At 45.6% G+C, this 24,341-nt stretch overlaps 2 protein-coding genes across 2 annotated transcripts; both read left to right on the top strand.

Moving 5' to 3' along the window:
• Nucleotides 1-1,325: 1,325 nt before the first annotated feature.
• Nucleotides 1,326-14,352, top strand: phf24 (PHD finger protein 24; the record flags this gene model as incomplete). The annotated part of the gene is made up of 8 exons (XM_084452752.1): nt 1,326-1,742; nt 8,079-8,264; nt 10,665-10,743; nt 11,183-11,385; nt 11,486-11,652; nt 13,139-13,171; nt 14,019-14,120; nt 14,256-14,352. The coding sequence occupies 8 exons, from the start codon at nt 1,326-1,328 to the stop codon at nt 14,350-14,352; spliced, it is 1,284 nt and encodes a 427-aa protein (XP_084308878.1).
• Nucleotides 14,353-19,339: 4,987 nt separating this feature from the next.
• Nucleotides 19,340-24,257, top strand: prkab1a (protein kinase, AMP-activated, beta 1 non-catalytic subunit, a). Its single transcript, XM_084449622.1, has 8 exons — nt 19,340-19,427; nt 20,092-20,267; nt 20,400-20,569; nt 20,836-20,929; nt 21,088-21,202; nt 21,470-21,603; nt 21,785-21,853; nt 22,963-24,257. The coding sequence occupies exons 2-8, from the start codon at nt 20,121-20,123 to the stop codon at nt 23,038-23,040; spliced, it is 807 nt and encodes a 268-aa protein (XP_084305748.1). The 5' UTR covers nt 19,340-19,427; nt 20,092-20,120; the 3' UTR covers nt 23,041-24,257.
• Nucleotides 24,258-24,341: the final 84 nt, after the last annotated feature.

Genomic DNA, 24,341 nt, shown 5'->3' with positions numbered 1-24,341 from the left:
CCCACCCCCAGCTGAGAGCTGCAGATCACATACTACTATACTCTTACTATGGCGTCACGGAGGTCTGTGAGCATGACATGAGCTGAAGAGGCCTTGACTCTTTCTTATTCGCTGAGAGTACCATCCAGCAAGTCATGTTTTTTTCAGCTTGTGGCTTTTGACCTACAGCACACAGCTCTTCCGCGGTCGCCATGGTTGCCCCGTTTTTCCTGTGGAATCTGACCTAGAAATACGTTCAACCGACTACCTTATAATAGGCGCACTGATAGCATTCACCACACAACTCTGTCCTGGTCCTATATCCACGCTTGCTTTAACATGAAATGAGTTCCCATTTTAGTTAATGGTTTCAACAGTAACCAGACAGCCCCCCCCAGACACACCAGCGCTGGGTCCTAAAGAGGGAGTGTTGGACATATCAGCCACATCAGTCACTCGGCCATCTGCCTTCACCCTCCTGTGCAGGAGGACAATGGACACATCACTGGTTGTGAGATTAATTCCCGCATCGTACTAATCCCCTCCTCCCCCGGATGCTTCAAACAAGCTTTTCCTCTCGTTTCCTCCCACATCCGAGCTGGAGCCTCAGGCTTGACGTGAGCAGTAGGTGTAACAGGAGTGTCCTCATACATCTCTGTCTATTGAGGAAATCAAGCAAACCTGGCAACACAACACAAACCTGGCGGCCCAGAAAGAGATGAAGAGGACACGACTCCTACACCCCAGACGAATCGGATTTCACACAAGCGCTCGTCTAGAGCGTGTCCGGATGACATTTAGTTGCAGATCATGAAACGTCTCGCATAAGTATTGTGTAATCAACCTGAAACTATTGCATTATTAAAAAGCGTCATTTTCAATAATTGAATTCATGGTTGAGCTGCAATCTGACTGGAATTACTAGACAATCTGTATTCTGGTTTGTATTCGGCTGCAGGAAGATTTGCTACTGCTCTGTTACACCCTCCCTTTTAATGTGTTGATTTATTGATGTTATCTCCATCAAAGGTTATTTCATGTGGCAATCAGCTATGATTGATGGGCAGTGACGGCAGCTGTCCAGGAGTTCTAGGCTCTGCTCATAAGCGGTAATTAGATGAGTTACAGGGAACGTAGCCAATGACTAAACCACACACACACACACACACACACACACACACACACACACACACACACACCAGTGATACAGTATCACTTTTATTGTTTTTCCCGATTAAAATCTCTGTCTCTCTGATCTTAATTTGCTAGTCCCAATCCACATGATCAATATGAATCAATATTGTTTGGTAACAAGGCCTCCTCTTCTCCTCTTTCTCTCTCCAGTCATGGGGGTGCTCATGTCGAAGAAGCAGCAGGTGGAGAAGGTGCAGAAATGTAGCGTGGTGGTCTCCGCCTTCAAGGAGGGGTTGAGGGAACGCCCCGCCCCGTCCTCGACGCACCAGCCGGAGGGTTCTGGAGAGGCGGGGGGCGGGCCCCCCGAAGCCGATCCCCCGGCCGGCCAGGAAGGCGTCGAGCAGGCGGAGCTTAAGCAGACAGATGGCAAGGCGGGGCCGTCGGCCGCCACCAGGGACGAGTGCAAGGTCAACCAGGAGGCCTGGTCCAGGCTACGGGACGGCAAGGGGGTGGAGCCTGAGGATCTAGACAAGACCGGCCACCAGCTCACCCCGCCGGCGTTCGTGCGCCCCAAGAGGGACGCCGATGACGACCAGCCCGTGGAGGTGGCCCTGGACCAGAGGGAGCAGGTGAGGACCGCCCAGAGGGCGCTATGGAAACGATGCGCAAGCCGCGGGCTACTGTACCGTCATATCTCCCGGTCATTAAAATCCCCACAGGGATGCACAAGATTTACACAGATGCTTGAAATTACCATGGCAACGGTGCAGCCTTATCACCCCGCACCTTCACACTAGTCAGGATGGGGAGTCTCAGTCTGTGATAGGCTGCGGTGAAAGAGTCGGGCGACTGCACCATTTGCTGGAGGTGAGATAAGACATGATGCTGTCATCCTGGTTATTTCCATTCCGGAGGCGAGGCTCTGTGTTTGTGCCTGAGAGCCCTTCACAGCTAGGACCTGTGGGGGGGGGTAGTCAGAGTGTGGGGGGGGGGGTGGCCTCAGCGTCTAGAGACACTCTGGTGACTGGAGATGGGGCGGGAGTCGCAAGCACACAGGCAGAGCAGGAGCATCCAGACAGTGCTGACTAAATAATGATTGAATGAATGAATGAATGAATGAATGAATGAATTTATTTATTTTGAGTCCGGCTGCTCCAAATATCCCCATAATTTTGAGTCTGGCCGTTCCAACACTGCAGAGAGAAATAGAGAGAGAGAGAGAGAGAGAGACAGAGAGAGAGAGAGACAGAGAGAGAGAGAGAGAGAGAGAGAGAGAGAGATAGCGGGCATCCTCCAAACAGGCAGCATTACCTGCTGCAGATAATACGCGACTGTCAGAGGAACAACAGCCATGTTTTTCACTAACATCGCTCATCAGAAAGAAAGAGAACAGAAGGTGGCTTTTCTGCACTAATGAACGTGTGTATTGAACCTGTATGTGTTCTGAAAGGGTTTAGCCATGTGAGGCAGGTGTGAGTGAATTCAGGTGAGTGAGTCCAGGTGAATTAGGTCAATTTCTGAACAGTGTTGACTGAATCGTCATGATAACAACAAAATGCTTGGAAACAGTCTTATGACAGGCTTCAGTAGAAACCAGGTCCATAGAACGAGGTATTCAACTCACAAGTTGCTGAATCCCCCCCCCCCCGCCCCCCTGAAAACGGTTGAATTAATGATGTCAAGCAGGAACCCTCTTCTCACTCAATGGTACGGTAAAATCGATGGAGAACAATTGTCCTCCCCTTTACAAAATGACTGTAATTATCACCTCAGGATGCATGACTCATACACACTGACAGGAAGCCATTTCATGTATTTTTTTCTTTTTAGCTTGAGAGCATGTAGCAGTCACACACTAAACCGGGGGTGTGAGTTTGACCAGGGGATGTCGTCTTCCCTGAGATCTTAACTAACCTCGGAGTTTGTCAAGGTCACTTCGCATGACCAGGAAGATGCTGGCATATCTGACCCTGACGGCAGAGCCCGAGCACATGTACGGAGTGAGTGGATTGATTCTGTGTGCAGGGTCACATCTGTTATCATCTCTTGTCTGTGGTTGAACATGCTCTACCTGTAGATGAAGGCTAGGGCGTCTGGCCTGAACCCATGATGCAGCATTTCATTCAGGAAAAACCAACCTGACGTGCCAGATGGTTTGTTCCACGCAACCAGTTCAATCAAACATCAACTTTGTTCCACACAACCATCTGGGAATGTGTTGTTGGAAACTGTTTGGCAAAGTACAAAAATACTTGGCAGATGATTGGATGATGAACTGTCTATCACCATCTATCACGGTGCCATGTTAGCGATTCTCGCTGTGGTATCACCTAAACCAGGCATTCCCAAACTGTGAGGCGGGCCTCCCCTGGGGGGCCCCAAAGAAATTCAGGGGAGGCGCGGAGGGATGGTTAGAAAAGAAAAAAAAGGAAAACATTTTTTATTTTAGAATTTTCTATGGTTTTTATGAATGAAACGTGATTTTAAAGGTCAGAAAATCGAAATAAATAATGGGAGAGATGTATCCAAAATTTGTGGATAGTGCAGAGAGAGCCTCCTCCCGCAGGCATGAATGTATTGTGCGAAAACGTCATAACGTTAACTAGCAACAGGTGCCACCGAGCTAACTTAGCTGTGTAACGTTATGGGCTAGCTAAATGGACAGATTTGGGGGGTTGGGGGGGAACTGTCACTGTTTTCAGAGGGGAGGCCCACATTGATGGAGTTTGGGAACCCATGACCTAAACCATGCCCGTAGCTGCCTGTATAGTTCCTCCTCATAGGACGCTGATGAAATTTACCTCGGCACAAACATATTTCTTAGAGGAAAATTCCACCTGGCACTCAAGTGAGTGCAGTGTAATCAAAAGTAGGCGGTGCTCTTGGGGTCAAGGTCCCAGGCACTCCATAGTAATTGGAGGAGGAAGAATGTAGATTCAAAAGCCTTGCGAGATCAGGATGGTCTTGGACTTGATTCAGAAGTGATGTTTGTTTCAACTGGTCATATATAACATCTGTTTAACAATGCACTGGGCTCTTTTAATAAGAGCCCTGGCCTGTAAGTTTCGCCTTGAGCCTCTCTGCATTATAGCCTATGTTTTTATTCGTTTTTATTACCTTTATTACTTTTAAAAATTTTATTAGCTTTTATTATTTTTTCATTATTTTATTTTATTAGAGGCCAGAGCCTGAGCCTGTAGCTGGCCAGTTTTTATTTTATCCTTCAGCATGCCAGATGGCACCATTAACCGAAGCCGTTCTCGTGCCCTCCATCTCCCACTCACTGCTCCCAGTGTGATGGGAGGATCAATAGGATCGCTAGACTGGAGGAGGAGGTGAACCGGCTGAAGGAGATGCTGAAGGAGATGCTGAAGGAGAAGGATGGCTTCCTGTTGAACTTACGTGGACCTAGCCTGCGGTCATGCGAGAGAAATCTCTCCCCTGAAGCTCAACCTCACCAACCCTGGCGGTGAGCTGAACCAGCTGTCTCACACGGGTGAGCCCTTCCCTTCAGTCTGTCAGCTGTTCCACCCCAGCCACCTTCTCACTGAAATCCACTTCCTGGTTCCAGCCCTGGGATATGTGAAAGGAGCGCGAAAGAGAACCAACAACTTCCTCCCACCACAGGCTTGGGTTTGTGTAACCAACAGGTTCCAACCCCTGGTAGTAACTGACGTGGGGTATGGGCCCTCTGGAGATCGTGGGTTCGGTGAGGGAGCTGACATCACCACGCGGCCTGGAGTCAGCACGCTGGGGACAGGAGATGACATCACCACGCGGCCTGGAGTCAGCGCGCCGGGGATGGAGATGACATCACTATGTAGCCTGCCCGAGCCACACCCCTCAGCCCCCCGCCCACCCCTCCACACAGTCTCCTCCCCAGCCCCCTGCCTCATGCCCCTGCCCCTCCTCTCAGCTGGCTCCTCCCCCTGACTCGACCATCTCCACCATTATTATTGGCAGCTCTATAGTCAGAAAAGGCTAAGTAGTTGTGCGCACATCCAACCTACGTTAGGCCAGGTGCTTAAGAATTAAGAATACACACGTGTGAGAAATAGGAAAATCCGCACACTGGAATTACACTTTGATAAGTCAATTTTATAGCTTATAGCCTCTTCTGTATCTTTGTTCTTTTTCCCTAATATGGCCTCATCTATTGTATAATGGATGAATTAAACTTTGTATTGATTGAGATTGCTGTAAATATAGGTATGCCATTCTTGATGTATTTGTAGACATATTTGCAGCCAACAACTGTGCTGAATGGCAAGCACCATTTTACCATAAATTGACTGACAGATGATGTCAAGTGTGATGTCAAGGGCTCTCAGACTATACAGTATATACCTGCTACCTTTGAACTGTGAAGTTGCTAAAGGTCGAAACGTTGCATATTTATCAATAAAGTGAAACCGGGAGCTGCAATTCCAGTGTGTGTATTTTCTAGCTCTATAGTCAGAGACATGTCATCTCTCCATCATCTGGAGGTTCCTCCAGAGTTCACTGTTTCCCAGGGGCTTGAGTTTGTGATCTCCACCACAAACTCGCAAGCATCCTGGCTGGCTACACCAAGGCCGAATCCATCATCCTACATGTATTGTATTGAATTGAATAGAATGTATTCGTTGAGTGCAAAATCACACTGAGGTGCCTCAATGCACTTTACAACAAAATTAAAAACAACACAGAAATGAACAGACAAGAACACGGACAGACAGACAAATGTGAAAGCGCATGGACAGAAAACGACAAGCAATATACCGTACAAGCATCAAAGTACAGTGAAATAGAACAATATAAACAATACATTGTGCAATATAATATATAAATAGAACACTATAAACATTGAATAGTGCAATAACAGAGCTTGAGCTGTAGGAACAGTTTAAAGATGATGTTTAAAGATGATTAAAGCACTGATAATTTCCCTGCTAGACATAACACTGGAAAATGGGTCCTCATCTCTGGGCCCCTCCCTACATACCGAAGGGGTGCTGAGAGATGGTCCTGACTGTTCGGGCTTCACACTTGGCTACAGGACTACTGGGCTTCAATAGGAGTCCCTTTCATCTCCAATTTCAACTGTTCTGGGAGAGGCCTAGACTATTGAAACGTGAGGGTCTCCACCCAAACTGACAGGGGGCCAGGCTGCTCTCCGAGAACATGGCTTCTTCACTCAGGCGCTGACATCGTATTGAAGTCCTAGCGATCCATCTCCCCTAGGCCCCGATCCTGTTGACCCAGTGCCCACAAATGGATGTGGCGGGATTTTGGACATAGTAACTACCTTTGATCTGATAGTTTTTAGTGATCCTAGTGTTCCTAGTGGGAGGTGTATAAACACGATTGAACAATGCAATTCTCTTTCAACATCCCAGAGCCAGCCACAGACCAAATGGAGTATGCAAAGACAATTTGATATCTGTGCCTCTAACAGGATCTAACTCAAATCAGTTCCTCTATCCAGAGAATATATCAATGACAATGCTAAATATCAGGTCCCGAGCTGGCAAAACGTTTCTCATTAACAATCTTATATGTGAATGTTAATTAGACTGCATGTTTTTAACGGAAACTTGGCTAAATGTAAATGGATCAGCAGCGCTTATTGAAACCTCTCCTCCCAACTATATTTTCTTTCAATCAACTAGAAGTGGAAAAAAAGGAGGAGGGGTAGCCACCGTAGCTTCAGATGCTCTGAGCTGCAAGAGCACTTCCTTTGATGATTTTACTTCTTTTGAATATTAAGCTGTCACTTTTAAGTGCCAGCCCCCAATTCTGACAGTTACTGTGTATAGGACACCCAAGCAATGTCCAACCTTCTTTTAAGGAGATCAAATCATATTTAGACCGGTATGGTCCTTTAAGAATGTTACAAGGGCATCTTTTTATCACAGAAACTTGCTAAGGTTTTTTCTCTCCCAGGCCGATACTGAAAGACTAATGCATGCTTTTTATCAGTAGCAGGTTGGATTACTGTAACGCTCTCCTATCTGCTCTACCAAAGAAAGCTATTAGTCAACTTCAGATGATACAAAATACTTTTTCAAACGTCCTCACTAAGACCAGAAGGAAGGCACACATCACGCCAGTCTTACAATTGCTACACTGGTTACCGGTTAGTTTTAGAATAGATTTTAAGATTATTTTATTTGTTTACACTCCATGGTCATGCACCTGAATACATATCAGGCATTCTTTTACGGCATACACCCTGAGATCCTCTGGAATTGAACTTTTAACGGTTCCTGGAGCCAGGACCAAGAGACATGGGGAGGCAGCCTTCGGTTTTTACGCTCCCAGCCTCTGGAACACCCTGCCAGAATACCTAAGGATGGCCCAAACTATGGGAACTTTTAAGCGAGATCTTAAGACATACCTTTTTAATCTTGCTTTCATCATGTAGTTTTACCTATATTAATTGTATTTTTTTACACACTCACTTTTAACTTTTTACTTACTTTATTTTCTCTTACTTTCTATTCTCTTTTACCATATATGATTTGTCATGTTTTATTCTCTTATTTTTATCTACTATTTTAACTTTTTTTTATTTATTTTTATTTTTATGTAAAGCACTGTGTGCTACATTTGTTTGTATGAACAGATTATATTATTTATACAAATAAAGTTGACTTTGACATATAAAGTAGATATATGTATTATAGGTCCTGCTTCTATTCAGAGTTTTTAAGACTCCTCAAGTTGTCATTTGAATTTGAACGGGAAAACATTCCCATTGAAAGGTGCTGCAGGCTACATATTTGGGAAGAGACAAAACCTCTTTACCTGACTGTATGAGAGAGAGGGGGGCATTCAAACCCTGACGGATCAGTTTAATGGAGGATGTATGAACGATTGAAGATTCGTTTTGAAACATTTGGCATTATTATCATATACAAACCGTGATTTGCTAGTGACGTCAGATGTTCCAGAGCCACATGTTCTGCCCCCTGTTCCCCCAGCCGGTGAACGATGAGATGTGTGAGGTGTGCGAGGTGTGGACGGCGGATGACCTGTTCCCCTGCCGGACCTGCACGCGGGTTTACCACGACGGCTGCCTGAGGGAGATGGCGGTCCTGCGGCCGGAAGCCCTGGAGGAGATGAAGGAGACGGCCCACAGCGCCACTGGCTGGAGCTGCTACTACTGCGTGAGTCTGGATCACACATCACATCACATCACATCACATTACATTACACTACATTACATTACAATACAGTCATTTAGCAGACGCTTTTATCCAATGCGACTAACAATAATTGCATTTAACGTAGGAAAAGCCACATGCTCACTAAAGTCCGTCACGACCCCCCCCCCCACACACACACACACACAAACGCATACATGTGCACACATGCACATACAGTACTGTGCACACATACACTCAGAGGGTCCATAAAGGCACATTTTAATTAAGATTTATCTCAATGGTATGTTGGAAATGATGTTGTAAATTATGGAAACAATGTTGAGTGTTGTCAACATTCTCAAGAAATTCAAGTGTGTTGTGAATATCAAGGCCCTCTCATGATCTGGGAGAAGCATCACGAAATTTCAAACAACACAATGGTACAGCTCCTAAAGTACCCTTCAAACTGGAGGAGAGCCGACAGTATATTACGTTTGCACGCTGCGAGAGTAGAAGTCATCTACCAAACGGAAGAGTGGAAAAAAAAATACAAAACATTCTGAAGGACGACATATTTATGTTTTCATCACACATCGTGTTATTCTGGGCTGTCATTCAGTCCGGCCTTGGGGCTCTGTCAGGTGCTGAGAGCTGGTGCTGCTGTCAACAGGGCTTATATTTCTCCATGGTCATGGGGACAGGAGACACAAGTCTTCCCATTATTTTCATAATGATTCCCTCAGGCCCTTTGGGAGAAGTAATTACTTCTCCCAAAGCTTCTAAGCTTCATTTAGACTTCTTCCAAAACTCTAAATGGTTTAATACTGGGCACACATTCCTTTAAGGGCTTTCTGTGTTCAGCTGAGTACAATGGGCATTTAGATTGTGTACAAAATATGCTAGGGGCTTTAGTCAGTAGATGAAAATGTCATGAAAGAAAACATGTATGACAGCTTGTCAAACTGATTCGTGTAGATTGGCCCAGAGGGAGAGTGAATCAGATCACTTTCTTCTCACCCTGACAGGGCACCTGCATATGAGTTTTGAAAGATGACAGAAAAGAAAAGCACATGGTTTAGAAAGTAGAATATGATAGCAACATGGATTATAGTATAGTAATATATTTATTTAAAAGTACTACTTTTAAATGTATATTATTAACATTTTTATGTATATTTATTTTGATTTATTTGGAGTCATCAGTGTTCTCTGGGCAGGGAGGAATTGACCAAGGTGGATAGAAGGGGGGGGGTGGCAGGCCAGGCCAGGACAGGACCTCTCCTCACAGGCTAATCAATGCACTCAGAATTATGGGATTGCTTTCGACTCTTATTGAGCCCTGTGGTGCGCTTGTGCTGTCCTGGGATCGTCTCACATTAGGCCGAAGCCCAAATGTCAACCGGCAGCCTGTCTGTCTCCAGTCCCCAGGCACAATTACATTTGGACTCCCTCCTGCACGCACAATCACTCGCACGGACAAGCGAATAAATGCACACACACTTCAAAGTCAAACCCACATATTTCCCAGAAGAGGACATGGCACACAGGCATGGTGTCAGGCAGTGTTTTGAGCTCTCTGGGACATACGTGGGCTATGTGATGAAGCGCATGCTTACTGGCCTTTGCCACCCGTGTTAGTTCAGTCAAGTGTTTTAGGGGCTGGCGGGAGCACACAGGCCACATACCATACATCAAGTGCTGGCCTCAATCCTGTTTTGACCTTCATACTGGTGGTGTTTTAATCATAATAGGATTATGTCAACAAGCTCTACGGGTGTCTTCGCCTGATCCCCATGTACCTGTGATCTCTGGGAATGACACACATTGGCACACATGGCAAGTTATTATTGTTTGTCTGAGAGAGAGAGAGAGAGAGAGAGAGAGAGAGATGACCACATAGGAGCATCACACAGCATCATCTCCATTTAAAATTATCAACATTTCATTAAACCTGGATAGTTGTGTGCACCCCATCTACATGCTCAGAACCAATCAGATGCCTTGCTCTATGGAGCAAATCGAGAGAGAGAGAGAGAGAGAGAGAGATATCGGGCATCCTCCAAACAGGCAGCTTCCTCCATACACCTGCTGCAGATAATTAGGAGTTTAATAGCTGGTCTGGTGGACAGCATCCAGATTGGTTCCATATTTAAATTGGATTGGACACAATGCATACAGTGCCTAGTACACAGGGCTCGGTAGAACAGTCTGGACATATGGGACATATAAGGTCTGCCTAAGGACAAATTGCATGTGAAATCGATCAGGGCACACACACTGACCCACTTCCTCTACTACATTGCAGGCAGTCCACTCCATTCCCTCGACTGTAAACCATCCTCCTCGTCCCTCCACACACGTGACCTCTCTGTTATTTTGGGAGTGACCCCTCTCTCTCTCTGCCTCCTCTCTCTTTCTCAGGACAACGTGGATTTGCTGCTGACGGAGGAGGAGATGTACAGCCTGATGGAAACCTTCAAGCAGTGCAAGATCATCCCCGGTGAGCTGGGATTGGTCGATTATCTGGAGATTATTTTGACCATGGATGGTATTTTTACTGGTAAAGGGGGGAAATAATTGTCCAGTTTTATATTCCTTGTGGTATTTATACAAAGTCAAGGGGAGGTGGCTCTGCCTTTCTGAAAGTTAATCATCAATTGATGATTCATCAATTGATCATTGGTTACAGTGGCGGGGATCTGTATTCAACTTTGGGGGGGACATTTACATTGAAATTTTGCAAGGGTATTTTTTTGGGGGGACATCTTCCTACGCGGTTGTATGGTCATTTGAATGCCACTGCCCCAATGTAAATATTGGGGGGGACATGTCCCGCCCAGACCCCCCCCCAGGATCCCCGCCCCTGAGTGATTATATCTGTATAGCTGCCTAGTGATTTGTTGGACTGATGTGATGAATTGCTCCTCGTTGTCTTCCAGAGTCGTGCCTGGTACTGGACGAGCTCCTTCAGTACCGCCATTTTGTGTCCAAGCAGCTGTTTGAGAAGGACCTGTCTGATGAGCAGGAAGAGGAGGTTTTGGCCCAGTTCGCCGCCCTGGACCCGGAGAAGAGCGGTCAGATCGAGTGGTCTGACTTCCTGTACCATGAGTCTCTGGGGGTGCTCATGAAGTTCCGTACGGAGGTAGTAGAACCATCCAGAACCCCATCCCTCCGAGCCTGGAAGAGGGCACTAGGGGACCGTCGACTTAAAAAAACGAACTTCTGTCTGGTCTTGTCTCCAGAACTCGTTGGTTCGTCAGCTGACCTCTAAGGAGCGCGACCGTGCAAGGTCAGTGTTCCTCGGCCTGAACGTGGACAAAGACGGGGTGATCTCGGCGGCGGAGAGTCGCTGGGCCCAGCAATCCTGGTTCCACAAGCTCAGCAAAGACTCCCAGTCCTGCAACGTGAGGTAAGCGCCAGCGTTGGTGAGGCTCCAACCCAGATAGCAAGCGGATGTGTAATGATTCTGGGCCATATATGGGCCGGAACTAAGCCCAAGGGCCAGATCTGGCCTGTATATGGCCCAGATCCGCTTGCTATCTGGGATGACCCAGCCGACTGAAGTCTGGAGTCAATCTAGACTCAATGCATGACTTCCTGATTGAAGCTCAAAGCCTCTCACTCGAGAAAAACAAGCTCATGCATGACTGATGTGGTAGTACCATTTAATGTGCTGCTGCTACTAACGAAGCCGGTTACAACCCGGGAGGGGATGCTGACTTCATCATTAAACTCGTGCAGAACATGAATTAAATGATCCTCTTTGCATGCAGGTGCACCGTGAGGGAATATAAATCACTTTAAACTGAACGTTTGCTGACAATTCAGACAGAGAATTTCATTTGGAGGATCTGGAAAGCTCGTCTGAATATGAACGCAGTCAGCACTGAGGAGAGTGGTTGAGGTGATTATTGCAGGAGACAGAGAGCGAGATGAGGGGAGATAACGGCGGAGCGCTTTTAAATGCTGCCTCAGACCATCTGTGACCGACATCGCAACATTCTTTACCGCACATATTTTAGATATACGCATCTCTCTCTCACATGCTACTGTACAGACAGAGAGGACAAACAATGTTGTCCAACAATTGTATTAGACGCTTTGATGATGTAATTGTCTGTAGGCTAACCACTAGTCCAACCGAAGACTAATACTGGCAGAACCGTGAAATAACATCACATCTGGATGGTTGATTCCTAAATTTGGGACCCACAGGCTCCTTGTTTTGAGCATTTCTCTTACCGCAGTTTCTTACAAGCTATCAAAAGCCCTATTCACATTCTACTCACCTCTCCTCGGCTCATAGCATCTCATCTCAGTGTTCTCCATAAGAAAGTTAGACCTTGACTAAAGCCGCATGTACACTGTGCGATAAAACCCACGATCCTGAGGTCGTAAGGTGGTCGTGGGTTGTCGCAGACGATCGTAGCTCATCGTATGCAAAATCGGGACTCGCAAGTCGCACAGTGTGAGAAGGTGTACGATCTGCGATTCATTGCTACGACGTTCTACAGCGAGGCTACGACCTCCAAGCCAAGACATCCTTCAGCCAAGATGAATCGTGGTCGTAATCGGGGCTGACAGAAATCGTATAGTGTGAATACAAATCGCATAGTGTGAATACACACGTCGTATGGTCGTATGGTCTTGAGACGGAGTCCCGGTCGTAGCCTACAGTGGGAAGGGATCCCCGATCTAAGATTTTTTCAGTCGTACAGTGTACAGAAGGCTTAAGGCCCTGATTCAGTCAGACCGTAGGTGTGTGTCTGTGTACCCAAGAGAGTTTGTATGCATTGCATGCGAGTGTGTGGCATGTGTCTGTATTACACGTGTCATATGTCATATCCTACCATTCCATCCCCCTTTACCTATCCCACATGTGGCGTCCTGCACAGACTTATGGGATTGTGTTCTCCTATGAATTGTGGGTAAGTGATACAGAATGGCATGGGCTTCCTCTATTCACTACCTCACCTCAACACCTTCAAGTTTACTTAAGTTGAGCACATAAAGACAGTGCTAGGAAGGGGATGAACCCAGGGGGCTTGTAGAGTTGCATTCTTATATATAGTACCTGATAAAATCTTATATCTCACTTCAATCTCAAGGAGCCCTCGGCAGTATAACCCTCCACAGTACCCAACCTGGATCTAAGACAATATGAATAAATGAATCAAGTCCCATGAATAAAATGTCACGTTGACTCAGAAAGCCCTTGATATGGTTACAGCATGTTAATGAGCCTTGGATAAGACCACTGCCAGGCCTCTGGTAGTAAGATCAAACGAGGGGCTTTTATTCTCCTGTGAGAAGCTGAGAGCTTCACTCATTAGCTTTAAGAGGACTCTGGTGCTGAGTGGACACGAGTGGTGCTTATAACCATGACTCAATCTGTACTCTAATCCACCCTAACTAGAGACAGTCTTGGCTAAGATGCTGCTTCTTCACCTCCTTTGCTGTTTCAGCCTTTCTCAACTCTCGCTCATTCATAAAACCACAAGACAGTGTGTGGCAATATAAAGCATAAGAAGGTTTAAAAGAATTTTGTTTAGAGGGTGCACAGAGTTGAACCTCCAGCGACTGTTGATGTTTAAATATTCATGTCTTAGCTGTGGCTTTGCAGAAAGTTCAGCGGTAGTGCATGACCTCCTAAAGCTGTCTCGAATCGTGTATCAAAGCAAGATGTTGTCTTGTTCACAGACATAATAATCTTACAGCAGGTGTAAACAGACCCTGTGTGTGTGTGTGTGTGTGTGTGTGTGTCTCCTGATGCAGTATAAGCCATGTGGGGCCCATCTCTGAGAGCAGCCCAGCAAGCTCCAGCAGTGAAAGAAGCAGAGACAAATCACTACCCAACTCTGAGAAAGATGACCAGAGGTCTGTATGCGTGTGTGTGCTACAGATTGTGTGTGTGTGTGTGTGTGTGTGTGTGTGTGTGTGTGTGTGTGTGTGTGTGTGTGTGCGTGTGGCTGGTTCTGAACCCATAGTAATCCTCTCTATCTCCATCTCCAGGCCCCTGACCTGGTCAGACTTCCTTAAGGAGAGCGCTATCTACATCCTGGCTGCCCGGCCCAACAGCTCTGCCATGCACATCCGCCTACCGCTATAATCCCAGAGCAGGAGCTGCACCCGGAGCCCAGAGAGAGAGAGAGAGAGAGAGAGAGAGAGAGAGAGAGAGAGAGAGAGAGAGAGAGAGAGAGAGAGAGAAAGAACGAGAGAGAGAGACAGAGAGAGAGAGAGAGGGAGAGAGAGAAAGAGAGAGATGGAGAGAGAGAGAGAGAGAGAGAGAGAGAGAGAGAGAGAAAGAACGAGAGACAGACAGAGAGAGAGAGAGAGAAAGAGAGAGGGAGAGAGAGAGCGAGAGAGAGAGAAAGAGAGAGAGAGAGAAATTGTCTCCCTGTGTCCTGTGAAAGAGAGGTGTACTGTAGGAGAGGCAGATCATTTCTTAGGCTGACTGGAAGAACTACTGTAGGACGCTCAGAGACTGGACCGATCCAAGCCATCAACAACCCCCCTGCATCACTACATACAGGACAATCAAACGGCCGCTGAACTGACACACCATACTGACGACAACACTGACAACACACAGGCTGACAAGCGTCTGGGTACAGACACTCATGACATGTGCAGGCCAAAAAACATCAACAACAACAACTGACAACAGCTCCAATTCATGACAATTCACTAATGTCTGGAAGGTTCTGAAAACATAGACTAAGATAAAGACTATTAACTGTCCTCCTAAATGATAGATACTAACTACACCTTCAAGGCATACTCAACACTATAAAGCACCTTCATTTGATGCATTGATTCAGTGACATCAGATTGATATACAGTGTAGTACATCGTGCTAAGCTGCTCTCATGTGTCCAGTATATCATACCTTTTTGAGCTTCATGTTTCCCAGATAGCAAGCGGATGTGTAATGATTCTGGGCCATATATGGGCCGGAACTAAGCCACAAGGGCCAGATCTGGACTGTATATGGCCCAGATCCGCTTGCTATCTGGGTAATGTCACCCTAATAGATTGAATCACCTGCCATCATACGTGTGTATCATATGTAGTTAACAAACACAATATGGTACAGGTATCTATCATTTAGGTATTGGCTGACAAGTGGATTGAGATATTTGTGTCATCTAATTTGCAACTACCAGGATCAGCACAGCACATGTATCAAACAGGAATGAAAGCTATCTGCATACATATTATATATCAAGACATACCTATAAGTACATATTATGATGTTATGCATTAAAAAGCTGTATTTATTACTGTATCATTTGTTTATTCCATACACTTACAAACCACTACTCTTTGTTATCTTTGAGTGTTGATTGTGATGAAGGTTGTGAATTTATTAATGACAGTTAACCAGCTATAGAAGGCTTGTAAATACTGCCATTGAGTATGTATTTCTGTACACAGACAACTACAACCGGACACATTGGAGTCATCTGCTGCAATTTCAGTCTTCTATTTGAACAGTTGGATGTTGGATGATATGCTGTTTGGGGTTCTTTTATTTTTTAATTTGCCTGGAGTATGACTTGAATCCCTAGATGGTACAAGTCGAGTACAAGTTGAGGTATATGTGACTGTGAAATAAATGCATGACATTAACTCTCATAATAGAGCATCTTCAATATGTGTCTTTGCTCATCTTAAGAGGTTTATTTTCAAAGTACTGTACCATTAATAACAGTAAAATTATTAACCGTGTCATGTCAGGTGAGCCAGAAAACAAATCGCTGGCCTGGCCAGGGAGTACTTTTGTGGAGAGTGTGTGGGAGTGTGTGCAGACGCCCGCATGGTGTGAGCAGCTGAGCGTGACCAGAGTGGCGTTCGCCTGGGGACTTTGTCTAGGAGAGTGTTGTACAGCACAGAGACCGAATGAAGCCCCTCTGCAGCCTCTAGCGAGCGTGGAAGAAGACAGTGGACCACATTCTCCCTGGCTCGCTGCCTTTGTAAGGAGACCAAGCCTGTAGTGTAGGCTATTACAGTATAGTATTACAGTATAGTCACAAAGCAACAGTAACTGGCTGTCCCCTACGTCTTTGCTGAGAATTGTCCTGGGGCTGGTGCTTTTTCTGGGAATGACAATGATCAGAAGTGTTCCAAGAAAAATCTGCCATGGACAGATACTGAGAGAGGGAGTGTGTGTGAGAGTGTGTGTGCGTGTGCGTGTGTGTGTGAGAGAGACACACACACACACACACATTCATTTTTATATGAGGGTGTCGATTAACAGTCACAGCTGACTAGTGATGGCACTTTTTTCCAGCCCAGATAGCAAGCGGATCTGGGCCACATACAGACCAGATTTGGCACTTGTGGCTTAGTTCCGGCCCATATATGGCCCAGATCCGCTTGCTATCTGGGAGGTTACTTAGGCACAAAACACAGGTAATAACATGTAGACAGTAGCCTGCGTTAACACGGGAGTGCTGTGCGCACACAGGAGGTAAAGGTTAGCCCGTGTCCCACGGAGAGTGACAGGAAGACCGTTGAACGGGCCGGCCTCCGGAGGACTGCTGTGTGGCGGGCAGCGCTCCACAGGGATGCTGGGATACGCGACAGCGGCGGCTGACAGCAGGCCCAGACTGCCCGGCTGGCTGACTAATGGAGCCACTCCGAAAGGTCAGCACATCAGTCCCCAGATAGCAAGCGGATGTGTTATGATTCTGGGCCATATATGGGCCAGAACTAAGCCACAAGGGCCAGATCTGGCCTGTATATGGCCCAGATCCGCTTGCTATCTGGGTCACGTCTGGACTCTTCATCAGCGGTCTTATGAAGAGGAACCGCCCTGGCATTTCTCCTGGGACAAAATATAAGCCTGGTCATATAAGTCGTTGCCATGATCTCATGGAGACGTCCCCAAATCCACGTTAGTGTAAGAGTGCCCGTGCTAAACCGTTTTCAGATCACGCTTAACATATTTCCAACAACTCATCTCCCAACTCGCGCATCTGTTTTTAACATCCAGCCACCCACACAAACAAAACACCCCCTCCCTCCTACAGTGCTGGATCTCTTTACGCCACTTCACTCAACCAGCTGGTCCACAGTGGCCCAGCCAGTCTCCACAGATGACGTGAGCCAAACAGAGACATCTGGCTCCAGGGCACTAAAACTATCTCTCACTCTGTTTTTCAAGAGCACATTCGATGAAACATTGAAGGGCTCCAGTCCAGTGAGAGCATTCTTCAAATGTTATGCAACACATCTCCACCCACTCTCCCACAATATATACACACACACACACACACACACACACACACACACACACACACACACACACACACACACACACACACACACAAGCAGACACACACACATGCAGACACAACACAACAAATCTCTACCCACTCCCCCACAATACACACACACACACACACACACACACACACACACACACACACATGCAGATACAAAACATATCCATCCACTCTCCAAAGATAGACACCCACACACACACACACATATGCAGACATGTCACATCTCCAGCCACTCGCCCTAGACACAGACACACACACACACACACACACAGACACAACGCATACAGTGTGTCAATGACACATTTTACAGCCCAAAGGAGACAAGAACTCAAGCATACACACATGCGCTCTCAGTGGGGAGTTTGCCAGTACAGTGATGATGTGAAAAAAGCTTTGTTGTTTTCCTGGGGAAAAGAACGAGCAGAGCTTAATATTTCAATATGAGGGTGTAGAGGTCATGGAAGACCTTCACACTAATTGGATACCTCATGTAGACAGACATCTGTGGCCCAGTGTGACGCAAAATTGGCCTATGGGCCTGCTATCAGGGTTCTGTCCTGACATTCTTAATGAAGGCTGGAGACTTGTGTTATTGCTCTGTTTTTAGAGACGGGTTGGTGACAATGAGCCGCCCACTGTGAATGAGCACCAGTGACATGGAGAGACACTTTCATCTAGCTCCTCATTATCCGAAGCTTACACTACGGTACACCTGGGTGTACTGCAAATAATGCACTGGGGTGTATTTTTGTGTTTGATGAAGTAAGGAAGTGCAGTCTCCCTGCAATTCTACTTCTCAGACTCTGACAGACTAAACAGTGAGCCATCATCAGAGCGGGTGGTAGGGGGGATAACATGCTATGACATGTTATCCCTATGCTATGACATGGTAAATGGGATATTTATATACCATACCATATTTACCATATATATACTATTATATACCATTATATATATCTTATATACTCTTATATATAACGCTTTTATCCAAAGCGCTTTACAATGGCCTCTCATTAACCCATTCACACACCATGCAAGGTGATTGGGAGGTTGGGGGTTCAGTGTCTTCTGTCCACTTTGACATGTGGACAGAAGGAGGCGGGATTCGAACCGCCGACAATACGGTCATTGGACGACCCGCTCTACCACTAAGCCACAGCCGCCCCTCATAAGTTTTTTTTTGACAGTCATGGGGATGTAGGAAAAAGATGTCAACCAAGACAAACAGACAAAAAAACAAACAAAATATAGGCTACATTGAATGGATCATAGAATATTCTAGCTATTAAATAAACCAGACACACTCTAATGGTAGATTTGGCCTATTTGTTGTTGTTGTTTCAGTCGACACTGCCATCTAGTGATAGAAAATAGAAACTGCACTTTAATAAATACACCTAATCAGTAAAATAAATAAATAAGCAAGCAAACAAAACAACAAACGAATAAATAAATAAATAAATAAAAACATAAATAAATACATACATAAATAGTATTATACTTCGAAAACACATCACTAGACCTTCCCAAATTTTTTAATGTATAGGAGTTCACATTTTGGATAAATTAGTTCATGTGGGCAGTAGGTTACAACCCAATTACTGAGTTATTACACTTTTGGTCAAAATCATATTTGCAAAAAATAAATACATGAGGGTGTAGAGGTCATGGACGACATTCACACTCTTCACACTTTTGCGCACTGTACGCCATCTCTCCTATCCTCGCGAGATCACCCTGATCGCGAGACTAGGCCACATTTGTCCATCTGCCTCTGAACATCTTACCAGCAGGATGAAGTGGGCGGGGCACTCTGCTATGTGAATGTTGATTTCGAGGATGTCTGCAAAATGAAAACACCTGGTTTGGCAAACGTTGACTTCTAATCTCTCAGGTAAAACTATTCTCGATCCACAACACTTCTAATCTGATTTGATGTCATCAGTGGTTAACGTTAGCCTGACAGTACTAGAATCTCATCACCCGGGTTGCTAGCAGTGCACTGCTAGCTAGCTACCGTTAACTATGTACCTAATGTTAATGTCTCTAGCAAGATCAGTTCAAATTGGCAAGTTACATTTATAGCTAGCTAGTCAAATATCAGATAACTAGAGTTAAGTGTGCAGTAATTACTGCTGTCTCACATAGAACTACCAGGCTGTCCCAACATGAGTTGTCTGCATTGTAGCTAACGTTAACATTTCACTAACGCTAGCTAACGTTACATAGCTAGCACTAACGCTACCAAGCAAACAGCTCGCCCCTGTGGATACCGTTATGTCTAACAAACTTAGCTAACGTTAGTTGGCTCATAACTAGCGTTTAATCATTTAGCTAACCTAACGTCAGTAGGGGGGGGCGTACTAGCTTGCAAGCTAGTTTGGTCAAGTGTTGGGGTGGCAGTAACTGTTATGGTAGGCTGCCAAAGCAGGCTGCTGTATCAGTTTCATTCTGTTGTTAACATGCTATCTTACTGCTAACATGTAGGCTACTTGTCAGATTCCTGTGTCCCTCATTTAATTAGAAACAACTGTGTGATGGTGGACCTCTATTCACAGTCATCGTGGCTCAATAAAACCACTTGGCCATGGGTAATACCAGCAGTGAGAGGGCCGGTATGGGCCAGGGGGATAAAGCACACAGGCGCGACAGCCGGGTGAAGGAGGGGGACCGGCCGAAGATCCTGATGGACAGCCCTGAGGATGCCGACATCTTCCATGGAGAGGACATCAAGGTGAGACATGGTTTAAGACGCTGGTCACTATCCATCTTACAGAATGGGTTGCATTGTGGCTGCCGCATAGTCTAACTAGCAACTCATTCAGGGAAACGCAATCATTTTCATCTCATTCATGCTTCCACACAGGCTCCATTAGAGAAAGAGGAGTTCCTCGCGTGGCGTCAGGACTTGGATGCGGATGACAAAGGTCCGACTCAAGACCGGCCCACGGTGTTCCGCTGGACTGGAGATGGAAAGGAGGTCTTCTTGTCTGGGTCATTCAACAATTGGGCCCAAAAGATCCCCCTGATCAGGAGGTGAGTGAATAGTCATGGGTCTGCCTTGCACATCACTGTAAGAATGTGGGTGACCAGGGGTGAAAATTAACTTTTTGGCTCATGGTGAGTCACCTGCCAAGGGGACTGCAGATTACAAAATCTACCGGCCAAGTATATATGTTTTTCAGATAGCCTTCCGAAATCTAGTCGGCAATTGGAAATTTTACCTGCATTTGGCCGGTGGCAGGTGTTAATTTTCAGCCCTGTGGGTGACTGACTGACTGTTGTCTTATGTGCCGTCAAAGTCAGAACAACTTTGTGGCGATAGTGGATCTTCCGGAAGGAGAACATCAGTACAAGTTCTATGTGGACGGTCTGTGGACCCATGACCCTACTGAGGTGAGCAGCTTTTTTTCTGAACAGGCACCATTTATGCCAACGTTTCTAATGAATGGGAATGAATGAGGCTCTCGTCTATAGGATTGATTTACAGTTAAGAAACAGTAGTTTGAGGGTTCGATGTGATGTTTTAATATAATTGCATTTCTGTCTCTAAGCCTGTTGTAACCAGCCAGCTGGGCACCGTCAACAACATCATTCAGGTGAAGACGACAGACTTTGAGGTGTTTGATGCCCTCATGGTAGACTCACAGAAGTGCTCTGATATGTCAGGTCAGTGCACCTCCGGCTCTTCTCATTTTTCTCTTACCTTACTCTAAACCTTCCTCCATTAATCTGGCCACCCTTTCCCCCCTGTCCCTCTCTGTCTCTGTATGATCACATTTTTCTTGCTTGAAATAAATTGCCATGAGAAAGCCACATTATGTAATGGAAACAATCTGAGTCAGTGGTGTTAACAGAAAATGGTAAACATTAACTTCTTAATGTTCACTTTTCTATTTATATATTAACTTGACTCCTCACTTCCTGCTGAGTTAGACTTTTCCAGCTCCCCTCCCGGACCGTACCATCAGGATGCCTACATCCCCAAACAGGAAGAGAGGTTCAAGTCTCCGCCCATCCTGCCACCTCACCTGCTCCAGGTCATCCTCAACAAGGACACGGGGATCTCTGTGAGCATGAACCCATAGCTGCTGTGTCCTATTTGCCAACAATCTTTCTGTCGCTCCTTCCCATGAGTGGATATTCTCTTTCCCATGAGTGGATATTCAATTTCTCAGAGGAATGAAGGAGCCATTTGATAACTTTACAGAATATGTTTTGATGTTGCCTATTTTCTCTCTCTGTATTCAGTGTGACCCTGCTTTACTCCCGGAACCCAACCACGTCATGCTCAACCACCTCTATGCTCTCTCCATCAAGGTGAGATCAAGCATGCAGAGAGCTCAAACAGTCGGACGGAGTCCAACCTATGGAGAGGTGCAAGGTGTAATTGAATAGGTTGCCAGTCTGTGGTTCTCATACTAGGGGTCGCGGCAGAATTTCCAAATTCAAATGTTATTACTTTTATTTATTTATTTAATATAAAAATGTGTTATTAAGTCTTTGTACCATAAAAACATTGTCCCGAACTACAAAAGTTGTAATGCTGACTAGAAAGAGTTTGTAGGTATGATACTAAATTATTTTTTAAGTTTTAAACTTCAGACCGTTGCTATAGCGCCACCATCAGGACTATTGGCCCCCTATGCCAGTTGAGGACTTCTGGTACAGGACTGGTACAGGACTGGTACAGGACTGGACCTATGTGCAAAGTTTGGTGGTTTTCATGCATGGGAAGTCAGTCTTTCTAGGAAGAAGAAGAAGAAGCAGAAGAAGATTCAGAATACAGGGAAATACCAGAGGGATTGGCAGCTGAAGCTTCCCGGCCCCTAATTATACATTCACAGTGTGCAGTCATGCGGTCTCATGTCACAAAAATGTTTTTTTTAGGTCTCGCTAAGGCCAATTCATAAACTATTAGCAGAAAACCGTTAATATTTAACTATACAAAAGTTATCTCATGCAGCTTTAAAAACAAATACTGATCAGGAGGACTCAATGTGGAGGATGATCTCCGAGCTGCTGGACAATGATCTGAGTGGCTGTCTCCAGCATCAAACCCAGAGTAGAATTGTTGTGTTCTAGAATCTAGCAGGCCCACCCATTTCACTAAGACGAGTCAGTTCATGCCACACTTAGGCTATGTTATATTTTCTAGGCTATATTTTCTTGTATGTTATTATCTGGGGGGCTGTATACTACGTGTAGGGCCTGTATTGGTGTGTGAGTGTTTGTGCTCTTGTCAGATTGTCAAAAGCTCTTAGGGGAAGAGCTTTTGATGGGGTGGGGGTCGTGAGTCTCTACCAATCTTATTTTGGGAGTCACAGGCTGAATAGAACCACTGCCCTAAGTGATGCTTTTGGGAGAGATGATGTTCATGTGGATTATTCTCTCCACCCACCCCTCCTCTCTCTTTGTCTTTCTCTCAGGATGGTGTGATGGTGCTGAGTGCCACTCATCGCTACAAGAAGAAGTATGTCACCACCCTGCTGTACAAGCCTATCTGACCCCAGGTGTCCTGTACCTTATCAGCCTCTATCGTCGCTCTACAGCACAGCGTACCAGTGCTCCACCTGTACCTGCACATAAACCTCAGTAGACAAGGATTGAAGTCACGCAACCACCCCAAATCTTCCTTCGTCTTCCTTTTCCTATTGTTCAAGGACTGCACCCTGTATATTTATTGTTCACCAGCCTTGCTTTAGCTGTAGATGTAGAGGACAACGAGGTAGCAAAGCACAAACTGGCAGAAACATGTCAAGGATGATGGGTAATTCTGGGGCCGAGAATATCCAGTGTTGGTTAGAGGCTTGTGAGAGGGGTGGAGCGTGTGCTGGGTGACAGGAGCTTGCTTCAGTCGAGCTGCGTTCCGAATTGCATACTTCTCCTTTTTACTACCATTACGTACTACAGCTACCCCTAGAAAGTACATACTTTGCATGCAGTATGCATACAATTTGGACATACTACTTTGTCATAACATTGCACCTTGAAATTTGACCACATCCGTCGTAGTCCTTAGAGCGACACTCGTCCACAGCTGTTGCGACTCGCACATGTGATCAGAATAGCCAGGAAAGCCCTGCAGGCTTGCATACTGCAAACTACGGCCGGATGTAGTAGGACATCCTGGTATTTTTGCCATACTGCATGTGGCATACTACAGTATGGATTGGGACATGCTACTGTACGTCCTTTTTTGGCATACTATATAGTATGGAAGTATGCGATTCGGAATGCAGCTATCAGACAGACAGTTGGTGTCAACGCGAAATTGATGAATTGTAATATCACCAGTGTTTGATCCAAGATGGAATGCCTATTTTTGCTGTACAGTAGTGATAAGGACTTTGTCCATGGAGTTATTCTGACTCCCTTCAATGTGTTTTGCTCATCAGCTACTCTTACCTACCATTTGGTTCAATATGCCTGTCACTCATGTCACACTGTCAATTCACTTAGCAGTTCACATAATATCAAATATTATTTTTGAATCATAGTAGAGTATTTATTAAGTTGGTGTGTATATTTTCTACATGACTAATATTGTCAAAAGTTAAACTCTGTGGCCCAAGGGACCAGGGGGGAAGGGCGACAGCCTAGTGCTGTAGGGTTCAAGACCCTTTAGTGTCCAGTTTAAATGGTCTGTATACTGTACATTTCAGGGAGGGGATGGATATCATACCATATCAATGTGACCCTTGGGACCATGCTGTTGTGTACATTTTTCTCCCCATGTGCCAGATTTTTATTCTATTCCATTTAACATGGATTTGGATTTGTAGCACAATTAATGTGATTTCTGAAA

This window comes from Borostomias antarcticus (assembly GCF_949987555.1).
Source record: "Borostomias antarcticus genome assembly, chromosome: 2".
NCBI lineage: Eukaryota > Metazoa > Chordata > Actinopteri > Stomiiformes > Stomiidae > Borostomias > Borostomias antarcticus.
Note: the sequence above shows the minus strand (reverse complement) of the source record. Positions and strands in the feature narration are given on the sequence as shown.